We start from the raw sequence: 12,333 nt of genomic DNA, 5'->3' as shown, positions 1-12,333 counted from the left end.
TTGAATCTGTCTCTACGATTCATAGCCTGATAGTATTTAATTATGCCTACAAGAACGTATGCGGTTGTTGACCAATTCATAAAATATCTTAAATTTAGATCGATGCATAGATAACGTATAAATGTATAGATAAAGATCTCACATATTATGATTAAATCAAATGTCAGACATTGTTTTTAACATTCCGCGTTCCTATTTCGGAAAACAGATGTTCTTCTCTATTTAATATGATTACTAAGTAGTAATTAACAAAAACATATACTAGTAGGTATACAAATACCTACATTTATAGTAAAAATATTAATGAATATTATTTTTATTAAACGCCTGCCAATCTCATCTGAGATTTAGTGTCTTTGAAGCTATTTGCACTATTATAAATTGTGTAATTGATTTTTAGCTTTTTACAGAAAAAAACTTTTTTTTAAAAACCCGGAATTGACAATCGTATCGTATCGTTCCTCTTACTAACGTTCTCTTAATAACATTATCTTATCGCGGAAAGCAGTAAAAAAGTGTTTTTTGGGAAAATGAATATGTACCTACTTTTTTATAAGTTTTTGACGGTTTCATTGGCGTAGTGGTGACTTACAAGACAGAGGTCCTGAGTTCGATCCTCGGCTGGGCCGATTGAGGTTTTCTCAATTGGTCCAGGTCTGGGTGGTGGGGGCCTCAGCCGTGGTTAGTTGCCACCCTACCGGCAAAAGTCATTCCGCCAAGCTATTTTACGATGTCGTGTAGAAACCGAAAGGGGTGTGGATTTTCACCCTAATCCTAACATGGTGGCCCGCTTCCATGATAGATTGCATCATCACGTACCATCAAATGAGATCGTCAAGGGCTAAATTGTAAAGAATAAAAAAAGTACGCGATCTTTATGTACTATAGTGTTAATACACGTCAAACAGTGAACCTCCTCCATTTTTTCGTTAGCTAATTAATAGGCTGATTTATTTTTGTTTTTGTTTTCATTGTAGATACAAGTAAAAAAAAAGACAAAACTCTTTTTATTGTTGTCCCAGGTACACTATATCTGAGGCTGAACCTTGAACGTTTTAATCTGCAGCCAAGTTAATCACTTGATAAAGCATAGGATACTTTTATAGTGGAAAGTGAATCATCGCAAACTGGGGATAGGACAGCAAAAAATTGTTATCAGGTAAATTGAATACTTATCCAATCGAAATAAGGTATATTTTTCAATGCTGCTTCGCGGCGCAGTTTTCTCGGGAGGATCGAAATTGTTGTCAATTCATGGAATGCTGTGGGCGTCCGTAGCTTGCAGTAATGCTGATTTTTCTTGTCATTGTGCGCTAGTTGATGGAAAAGTCCTCCTACCTCTGCCCTGCCGGCAATAGTGAGCGACGTCGTTTAGATTTATCTGTGGAATCAGTATTGTGGGCCCATTTAAATGGCTCACCTTAGCGCCAGGCCTCGCTCCTTAACCCGCCAACGTTGATGTTAATTTGACTTATATCACCTATTTGACGCCGGCCGGTTTTTCAATTAAATATTTTTCAGAATCTATACTAATATGTTATGCCACGCTAACGTTTGTTGTTACAAATGGTATAAGTAAAATCTAAAATTGCGAATAAATGTATAGAATTCGACCAGAGTTAAGTTGTGTATAGTCTTCGAAGTGATATTTAACACCTCGCATGTATGTTATATTATATGTGATATGAAGATTATCAAATTCTGTAATAAATGAGAGAACAATCATAATTTTGAAATATTTTATTCAAACAAAATATTAAGTATCGACGATAAATATTTTTTTAAGAAAAACAAACTGCCAGAAAGTCATAACTCTTTAGATAACATACAGATTGGATATTTTTTTTTATATTTATTTAAATACTAATTCAGCCTCTTAAATTAAATGCTTAAAAATATCCATCCAACCAGCATATCAATTCATCATTGGAGCTTTTACATCATGTTTGATGATCCACTGAACGCATACTTCCTCTTCAGTCAAAGTTATGATTCATTATGTAGCTTACACCCCCTTCTTATAGTTGTAAATAGCTGGGTGTCACAGGTGTAATATTATATATAACATAACGCTCACAATTATAACAATGTAAAATACTAAATTTTTCCATTAAAATGTATTTATTAATTTCTTAATCATATCAACAGATTCATTTTGACCAATGTTATTGATATATTCCATCGCTTTTTTAGCATGTTCTTCATAAAGTATCTTTGTTTTGTCAACCGCATCTGTTTTTAGTATGTTAAACTTCAGATCTTCATAATCAACGTCGTTAATATCGTTTTTGGCTTGCTCAATAATATTGTAAAGGTCTGGATTTCCTTCTAAAGCATACAAAACTGGAGCGCTTGTCAAACTAAATTGACCCTTGCTTTCGTTTATCTTCTGTAGTTCTGCAGCAGCTTGCCAAGCTAAGCCGACGTGGCAGCCGAAATGATATGCAAAGTTTTGGGTTTCTCGATTTTGTCTTCCAAGCAGCATCGAAGCTTGGCAGCTCCTGCCAAGTAAACTCACTCCATTATAAACAGTTCTTGCTGTCCACTCCTTTCTTGAATTACCCAACACATCATCTGTTTCTATACCTTTAATTTCAAATGAGATTTCATCATTTTTGATCACTTTGGGTTTGCCAGGTAAAGGCATGTTCTGTTCATCTCTTTCACCAAAGAACTCACTCTCTGACAAATCCCTCAAAGCGGTTGAAACTATGTACAAAACATCTGCATTTTGGAGTCCAGCAAGCATGGAGTTTGCAGTAACGAGTAGGTAATCTCCGAGTAGAATAGCAATTTTATTACCAAATATAGCAGATTCTGTGCTCTTGGATCTCTTCGCGAATGGTACGTTCACTATGCCTGTATGAATATGGTGTCCTGTTCTCATCATTTCTGTAAGCTCCGCTAGTTGGCGTTGTTTCTCGTAAATAGCTTTGGAACTCTGTGATGGTGTCTTCACTGCCTTTGCTAGTAGGAGTATGATCAAGCCCCAAGGTTGTAGGTTTTTAGAGTCTCCGTACAAAACGTTCTTAGCCGTTTTCATCACTAGATGCTTACTGCCAACCTGGAATAGACAAATCACACATAAACATCATCATATTTATATTTTAAAGTAATGTCGACAGTATTATCAATCTTAATAAAACGTCCACCCACATCACTTTTCAATATTCCACATTTATGGTTAGACTAAGTGTGTGATTTTAGCCGCTTACAATTAGAACGTTAGATAGCCTATAGATTTCCTCAAGTAAAGCCACACTGAAAGATTTTTTCAATTCAGACTGAGTTTCTGAGTTAACGCGTTTTAACTAACAATCTCTTCAGCTTAATATTCCACCAGTCCATTTTATTAATTAATTTGATATTATCCTTTGAAAATCGTACAACATTGTACCAAGAAAAGGATTTATTTTTATAATATACGAGTATATTATGATCCAAAAAACTAGTAAATAGAAGAAAAATAAATCAAATAGACATACTAGGTGCTTGTATAACTTGTGACTGTATTATAACTTGTGAAACTATTATTGTCTTTTATTTCCGCCAGGGTAATGACTGATCCTGGGCTTCATGCAATTATGGACCATCTCCTTTAAATCGTATTACAACGTGTAATTTTAACACAATGAAGCATTCATTCAATAGACGCAGTTTGTATATTACGTTAGATCGTGATCATATACTTTTGACAGAGGGAGGCAGTTCCTATAGTAATTTGGTCTGAGTTATCAGCCGATGCATTTTCACAGCTGGACATAGGTCTATTAAGCCATCAGCACCCTCCGTCCTTGTAACCCAGTTGATGTAGGTAATCTGGTGGAGGGTGGACCGTGCAGTGGCACGTTCTGGTGTGGTGTCTTTTCGGCGTCGCCATTCCATTCTAATAGTATATTACGATATTCATATCTATATACCGTGGGACATAAATAATATTTAATGTAATGTTTTTCTTTGGTTTATTACTTGTCGAATTAAAAACATCTTTTAATTTGTGTATTTTTCATTCCGTGTTCACTGTAATTATACATGGACATTAAGAGGTTATCGCGAAGCGCGAGTCCGACTCGCGGACTGAGTGTTCTGTACTGATATAATGACATTCAAGATTATTTTACGGACATGGACATTTTCTAATTTATTATTTTTCATTTCATTTCACATTATTAACCTACAAATAAAAACGGTAAGTACAAGTGATGATGATGACGCGCATCGACCGAAAGATTTTGAACATGAATAAAATGGTAACTGATTTTATCATAATCAAGTATTAAATATTCAGTACCTAAAGACAATTGTATGGCTGTTTACCCTACTAAGACATAGGAATACATTATGGTAATATAATATTATGTTATATTTTATTCTCATACCTTTATGCCAGTGACTATAACTTGGAATACTATTGTAACATTTTGTAACTTCGTTAATAACTGCATAAAAATTACGAAAAAAATTGAGCAGATTTATTTATCCCTAGAGATCCCAATAACGAAATAATACTAAAACACGTGTAATAGGGGTTACCATTTTATTCTCCGGGAACGGCGACTGAGTAAACGGTAGTAAGTAAGTAAGTAACGGAGACTAATTTAATGTATAACTTGATACTTCGACACGTTTATGTGACGGTCAGACGGGCATCGTTATCAACCTATGTTATAAGTGGTTTTATTTTTTTAGTTACGGAACCCTAATTAAAATTAAAATTCAAACATCATTTTAATTACCATTAGCAAAGATTAAATCATGGGTAAAAAACACACCTAAGAACACAATTTTACCTTGTTAAATTTTTTTTTTTTTTACAATTTATTTTAATGGATTTACAAGACGGAGGTCCTGGGTTCGATCCCCGGTTGTGCTGATTGAGGTTTTCTTAATTGGTCTAGGTCTGCTGGTGTGAGATTTCGGTCCTGGCTAGTTACCACTCCACCGATAAAGATGAACCGCCAAGCGATTTAGCGCTCCGGTACGATGTCGTGTAGAAATCGAAAGGGGTATGGATTGTTATCCTCCTCCTAACAATTTAGCCCGCTTCCATCTTAGATTGCATCGCCACTTACCATCAGGTGAAATTGTAGTCAAGGGCTAACTTATAAAGAATAAAAAAAAACGGTTGTCTGTAAAGACGGTTTACTAACCATAGTTGAACGTGACAACGTCATAAGAAAATACTGATGGAATGGTTGCATTTTTCAAAAGAAATGTTCTTTTTTCTAAAATACTGTTTGATAATAATCTTCATTGACCAGAATATACTTTATTTCTAGTAAAAAACAATTGGCAACACTAGAGCGAGGGAACGACGCATGACGTAATCTTTTTTCGAGAGTGCAGCCGGCTTTATCGAATTATAAGACGTTGTCACGTCAAAAAAAAAGATTTAAAGGAGATGGTCCATTTCAGGTCCAATCTTGTACCCCGTATCATTAAAATTTAAAAAATACAAGGATTTTATTAAAATTTTATTAAAGAGAATAAATCTAACTAAATAAAAAGTAATAAATAAAATAAAAACCCAAGTTTTTGAGTTATATCAAGATGGCGCCCATAGAGCAACTATGACATGTCAATTGACAGCAAACGTCAAATCGATTACTGCATTGAAAACGGCATCTATCCGCCATTATTACCCTTAATAGTGTTGCATTTTTTGGGAGATAATGAATATTATTTCGAAAGAATTAAAGTAAATTCGTAGATTTGTATAATCAAAAATATTTTAAAAAAATATCTTCTTTTATTTCCGCTAGGGTACAAAGACTGATCCTGGGCTCCATACTATATTGGACCATCTTCTTTAGATTTTGATTAGATTTAGATACCGACCACATACGAACATAAATAATATCGGTGCAAGTAAGTGTAGTTTATAAATACAAAGTACAGTTATAGTAGCTTCGCATGAGTTATGTGAAAGTGGGAAATAGACTTGATTGACGTATTCAAACCAACATATTTTACTGATCTTAATCTATATAATTAAAACTAAGTCGGCTTAGTTACACCATTTAAAACAGATGGAGAGCAGTATCTACCAGCGGCGAAGAGTTCATGCCGCCCGCCAAGTTACCTTTAAAAATCCATGCATATTCATTGTTGTACTGTATCTTTATGAGAAATACATATGTATATGTATATATGTATGTATATGAGAAACCGGAGTTTGTATCACATTATATGAATTTCCTTTTCTTTGGGATGGCTTACCTTCATCTAAATTCCATTTTTCGCCACTGGTATCTACCTCAAAGATATTCCAGTAAAGTACCATTAAAATCGGTATAGCCATTCCAGAGAATAGCCTGGGCAAACAGACAGACAAAATTTAAAAAAAAAACTTGATTGTTTTAGCTATACTTAAAAAACACATTTATTTTGAAATCATAGATATACACTTAATGTTATGTCATCATCATCATCATTATCAACCCATATGCGGCTCACTGTTGAGCTCGAGTCTCCTCTCAGAATGAGAAGGGTTAGGCCAATAGTCCACCACGCTGGCCCAATGCGGATTGGCAGACTTTACACACGCAGAGAATGAAGAAAATTCTCTGGTATGCAGGTTTCCTCACGATGGTTTCCTTCACCGTTTGAGACACGTGATATTTAATTTCTTAAAATGCATACAACTGAAACGTTGGAGGTGCATGCCCCGGACTGGGTTCGAACCCACACCTCCGGAATCGGAGGCAAAGGTCCACTGGGCTATCACGGCTCTTATATTATGTATGTATTGAGTATATTATATGGTTTTTGATGTTAACTTGAAAATAGTCACAGACATAGTTTCTGAATGGGATGGGGTCGATGCAGTCTATTATCCGAGCCCCTTTCGCCAAACCGGTTTTAATTAGTGTCGTGACAAGAAGCATTCAATTGTTTCTTCCTACCTATGGGAAATAAGCATGACAATACATTGTCGAGCATCAAAATAATTGTTGTTGGTTATTTTAACGCCAGCAATTTAAAAAAAAAATTAAAAGTATAAGAAAAAATCTTGCTAGATAGGTACGCGAAGGCTATATAAAACAAAAGCTGAATTTGTTGTACAGAATATTTTGCTAAACACTTTTATTAAGTTTTTGAGAAATACTTACCAATTTCCGGAAATATGATATAAGGTTCACAATGTCGTCATTCAAAAGACAGCGTAGACCAGTCAAGGAAGTGGGATAATCAACCAGTTTCTCCGCCTCCCTTATAATATTACTAGAATTCGTGTAAGGAGGTCGAAGTATATTCAGTAATTCATCCTTTGTCAAGGAAGTCATCGTCGATTCCAGTCTTTTTTGAAATTGTAACGTCGAAGCGCGCCTCAGACCACGGAATAGGAACACCATTTAAAAAAAATCTTTTTCTTTTTAATTTCAGTATTTTCTTACAGAAAATAGAAGTTATACGACCGATTTTTATTGTAGTTAAACCACGTATGTGTTATGCTTCGTAGTAAAAATACGAGAATTTATTTTTGTATAATAAGTACATAATTTGCATTTAATGTTGGTTTTTTTTTAAATTTTTCAGTTGCGTTCGTTCCTGGCTTCGTTTACACGAGCATTTTTAGGGTTCCGATTGTATGTATAAAAACAGAAGTCTTTTACGCAATTCCACCCATCAACTCACTTCGAAGTATCGAGGTGTACTCAGGCTCAGGTGGCACAAGCTGCGTCCGAATGAGAGTGACATAATATTTTTTCCTTTTTCTTATATTCCGTACAATAGATTCCGTGAAAAACTTTAGTTAGTAGAAGTATGTTTAAAATCCGCGAAAATATGCAAAACTATTCTAAAGATGATCAGTGTAAACTATAGGTATAGTTTAATTAAAAAACCGGTTCAAAAATGACGGAAATATCGCTGGACATGCATAAAAAATAAAAACATACACACAGCCGAACGTAGAATGTCCTCCTTTTTGGAAGTCGGTTAAAAAGTAAGTCATCATCGACCATTTATGTTTGAAATTAGAACGACGAGCGCGCTTCAGACCGCGCAATAGGAATACCATTTGGAAAATAACACCGTTTTCCCCCCAAAGGGAAGAAAACGGATATTTGGGTTCCAGCGTAGCTTGACCCACTTTTTGAGATTACCCCTTGGATTTCAACGTGACAACACTGTATCCCTCCCCATACATCCCCTCTCTCCCTACTCCAAGCGCCCCACCTAAGCGCGCGGTGTTTTCTTTGTGGTAGAGGAAACAACTTTTTAATTTCCGAACTTTTAGGCAAAGGTGTACTAGCGATCTTTATTGTAGTTAAACGCATTATGTATTTATTATATATACTTCATAGCATCTATACTCGTTCATACATAGGTATAGTTTTCCTTGCGTGCTCAGTTGAACGTGAAAGCTGGTAATATGTCTGGCTTGTCGCATTCGAACTAACATGACAAATAACGTATATTTCTCGGCATAATATTTTGTCTGGTGGTAAACATCGGCCGTGGCTAGTTCCCACCCTACCGGCAATGATACCGCCAAACGATTTAGCGTTCCGGTACGATACCGCGTAGAAGCCGTTGTATGGGTAGAATAAACTTATAGACTCGTCACTTAACATCAGACCGATTGTAGTCAAGTCAAGTCAAACAACTTGTCATGGAATAAAAAAAAATCCAACAAATTTCGAACTGAACTATACCTACTGAAGAAATATTTTTGTCTATAACGTAGATTTACAAGCGCTGTAATGTCTAAATTTTCGTTATTTTTACGAAAAAATAAACTTAGAACTTTTATCAAACCACAAAAATCTCTTTATCGCAGTCAATCTACAAATCCCGGTTACATTCAAAACATTCCTATTCCGACAAATTGCTGTAAGATGAGTCTATTATATATTTTATTGATGTTAGTTTAAATTCTAAATAATGCCACACAATTCAAATAAGTTTCTACTTTCGTTCGGCGTCAAAATATAATAACGTAACACATTACGATAATGACCAACACTAAAAAGAGATAATGCAGGTAAGTTTGAATATAATGTATATGTAGGTAAGGTTGAATATATGTATATATGTATATATATGTATGATATAAGGTGATTTTAAAATTACAGCGTCCTGTGATGGTTTCGTCGGGCTTTCTAACAGAACTATTTTTTTCTTCCACGATAATTTTAACAAGAACTCTAGCCAGGAGTTGGGAAGTCACATTCACGTTGAGCCGTCGGTCCTAGTTATTACCACAAACAGCAGCTGATAGTGATCATTAAACATATCAAACGTTATCACCCTAGGCGTCCACAGATCTGCATCGTACGTATTGTACGCATAGCGGAATTTTATGCTGATCAGTGGACGCGCGTATGAATTTCTATACAAAGAATACTGCAATCCATTTTACGCGATGCGTCCGATACGTACGTTGCGGATCTGTGGACGCCTACCATACCACCAACCCGCAACGGAGCGGTTTAGTTTTTAGTTTAGTGTTGAGGTTTAGGACAATATCCCCTCTTCTATAAGGAGCAGTGCCTGGCCTTTTAGTGGGGTGGGACAGTGATGATGATGACCATGATAAGAATACTAAAGAAAAAACACTAATGGGAATCTCAAGTTAAAGGATGTCGCGCAATGAATGCTGGTGCTGGCTGCGTTGATTTTATCTCAATTGAATTTAAGATTTAATATTTTAAGATCTGATTTCGTATGACGTTTCAATAGATAACTATCAGCCTAGTTACTATAGTTTCATGAATAAAATGCAGCCGATATTTAAATTGGTAGCGCGCTACCATCTAAGGTTGCCCACACACTCAATAGTATTGTGAAGATTATTGAAAATATATAGATTAAGGTTGCCTAAACTCGCACCAAGGCGAAAGCTTTACCCAGATTATATGGCAGTAATATTTCCTTAGGGGAAAATTTACCCGAAATGTCTATTGACATTTAAGCACAGAATACATATTATGTATTTTAGGTGAGTTTTATTCAGGTAACATTGAATGAATGAATGAATGAAATATACTTTATTGTACACCAAAACATTATTATTATGTAGACGATATTTTTTCGTATGTGTGGAACTTATATGAGTGCATTTGCACTCAAAATCGTGTGAAAAGAGAGTCTAGCAAAAAAATGTTTCTAACTGCTCTGTTATAGGGATCATAATTTTTCATAAACAATAAATAATTGATTTTTGCTATGTACCATGAAATAGCGAAAAGCCGACTTAGGAGTGATTGGTATCGTCTAAAGTTAGATTCCCTTACGTTCTACTTAAGTCCAACCAAAGTCCAAAGTTAAAATTTAGAGAACCAAATTCCTGAACATCTGGGAATTGTGTTTGATCTGTTAACCGTGGAACTCTTGATTGGTATAAGTAAATCATCTATTCACTGTCTATAAGTATTTTTTTAAATGTTCTATTAAAAACTCACCAATTTCCGTAAATACAACGCCAGGTTTGCAAACTCGTCGCTCAAAAGACACCTCAGGTTCATGAAGGAAGTGGGATAACCGACCACTTTCTCCGCCTCCCTTATAATGTTACTCCAGTTGGTGTAAGGAGGCCGTAGCAAAATGAGCATTTCGTCCTTCGTCAACGAAGCCATCGTCGATTCCAGCCTTTTTTGAAAAAGGAACGGCGACGCGCGCCTCAGTACGCGAGAAACGAACGCCATGGTAAAAAAAAAAAAAAAAAAATTTAATTTTCGAACTGGTTGAGGCAAAGGCGTGCGCTTAGAAAACCATGTTGCGGTTAAATGACTTAAAGTGTAGTTAATGTGTACTTATATTTAGTGTTGCCATGAACAGTGTTAAATTAGCACTATTTAGTGATGTTTTATTTTTAATGCGTCACTGATGTTTGTTTCTGACTTTGTTCATACGATTAATATGTCACCCACCAATTTAATTTGCAATTGTATGGTGGGTCTAAACTTTATACTCCTGCATAATATAATGACATAATAAAACTGATAAAGATAATAAACAATGTGGCTATGATTTATCGTTTTTGCGTAAATCTAACATTGTTATTTCAGGGAGAGATTTAACACAATTTTATATCACACCAAGATACAAAGTTACTTTGCTAAGCAACAATATTTTATACAAGACGTAGGACACTAGTGCATCAAAACTGAGTTGGACAAATGTGTATAATTGTCTTAACTTCATCTAGTCGCTTATTAAACAACGAAAGTTATTTAAGCAAATAATACCTAAATAATGTCTATAATGTCGAGTTGTGTGTTCAGTGTTGATAAAAGGAAACACAAAATTGTACATGTGTGCGCTCAGTGGAGTAGCTAAATTCGGATCACTTTTTACGTCGATTTTTTAGGGACGTAACCTATCTATAATATAAAATATCGTTGCTGCTAAACCGGAAATAAAACTCGTCACTTACCAAGTCACCAAGACCAAGTTCTTTTTTCATTAGGTATATTTATGGATTGCCTGATTTAATGTTATAAGAATTGATAGTTTCATCCAAATTAATCCAGTAACATCGATTCAAAAACCAACCCAAAACAAAATAAACCAAACTAACTTACATGATAAATATTTGGTCTAGTGTTGAACACAATCTGTTAACAAGCTAGTCATATTGACGTCGAATTTATGTTAAGGACTGATTTACTATATGACTGATTGTCCTAATTGCTTGTATTATATTTAGAGCCTTTGTAGACAGAAAGAGGAGTTCTGAGTTCTGTATTTCGCATTCTTTGTATTGTTTGAATATAAAATAAAGAATGTCCAGAATGAGTATTTACAAGCAGTGTGGTGAAGCCTGAGAAACCTATAAAAAACAAACGTCACGCGTCTCCTTGACATCCGCTTACACATAGTTTGTATTTCAAAATTGAACACTAAAAATTTACGTAATTGTTTTAGTGTTATACAATAAGTTTTACCTGCAAATGAAAAATTACTCCATCTTGTTTTTTTTTTTAATAATAATGAATATTACTGATGCGACGCTTCGTGTCGTATTGACGCGAGAATGTATTCGTTTTTGACTTTTGTATTTTTCACCTACGACATCGTCGTGTTCCGTGCGCTCTATCTGACTATTATTCTTTAATATGTGTGTTTGTACTTTAAAATACAGCGCAAACAGCAAATATTACAAAAGCCTGACCGGTTTTTTTGACATTGTATAAGCCAGCGATTAGCTGCCATCATGCCTGGATGGTATTGGACAACACCTTTGGACTCCAATGTGTATCGGCTCCTCGAACTATGTACCTATCTTATTTCCACTCAAACTTTTCATTCATTGACTTAAGTCGGTGACTTTGGTTCTTATATATATGACCACATTTCTGATTCGATCATGCAGAGATACTAACT

The 12,333-nt window shown here is 35.1% G+C and overlaps 1 protein-coding gene across 2 annotated transcripts; it reads right to left on the bottom strand.

Annotated features, from left to right (window-relative positions):
* Nucleotides 1–1,725: 1,725 nt before the first annotated feature.
* On the bottom strand, nucleotides 1,726–10,736 carry LOC112050027 (all trans-polyprenyl-diphosphate synthase PDSS2-like). Of its 2 annotated transcripts, none has more exons than XM_024088149.2 (2): nucleotides 10,410–10,736; nucleotides 1,726–3,064 (listed from the first exon to the last, which is right to left on the bottom strand). In XM_024088149.2, exons 1-2 carry the CDS (start codon nucleotides 10,650–10,652, stop codon nucleotides 2,111–2,113), a joined length of 1,197 nt encoding a protein of 398 aa, XP_023943917.2. In that variant the 5' UTR covers nucleotides 10,653–10,736; the 3' UTR covers nucleotides 1,726–2,110. The 2 variants fall into 2 exon arrangements, with proteins under 2 accessions (XP_023943917.2, XP_023943919.2); XM_024088151.2 differs by lacking the exon at nucleotides 10,410–10,736 and adding an exon at nucleotides 7,113–7,426.
* Nucleotides 10,737–12,333: the final 1,597 nt, after the last annotated feature.

This window comes from Bicyclus anynana, chromosome 18 (genome assembly GCF_947172395.1).
Source record: "Bicyclus anynana chromosome 18, ilBicAnyn1.1, whole genome shotgun sequence".
In the NCBI taxonomy this organism is placed as follows: Eukaryota; Metazoa; Arthropoda; class Insecta; order Lepidoptera; family Nymphalidae; genus Bicyclus; species Bicyclus anynana.
This window is presented reverse-complemented; position numbering and strand designations above follow the sequence as displayed.

Coding starts and splice junctions, on each gene's coding strand:
- LOC112050027 (XM_024088149.2), bottom strand. CDS start 10,652: ATGGCGTTCGTTTCTCGCGTACTGAGGCGCGCGTCGCCGTTCCTTTTT. Junction 3,065..10,409: donor CGTTGTATTTACGGAAATTG/GTGAGTTTTTAA, acceptor TGTCTATTCCAG/GTTGGCAGTAAGCATCTAGT.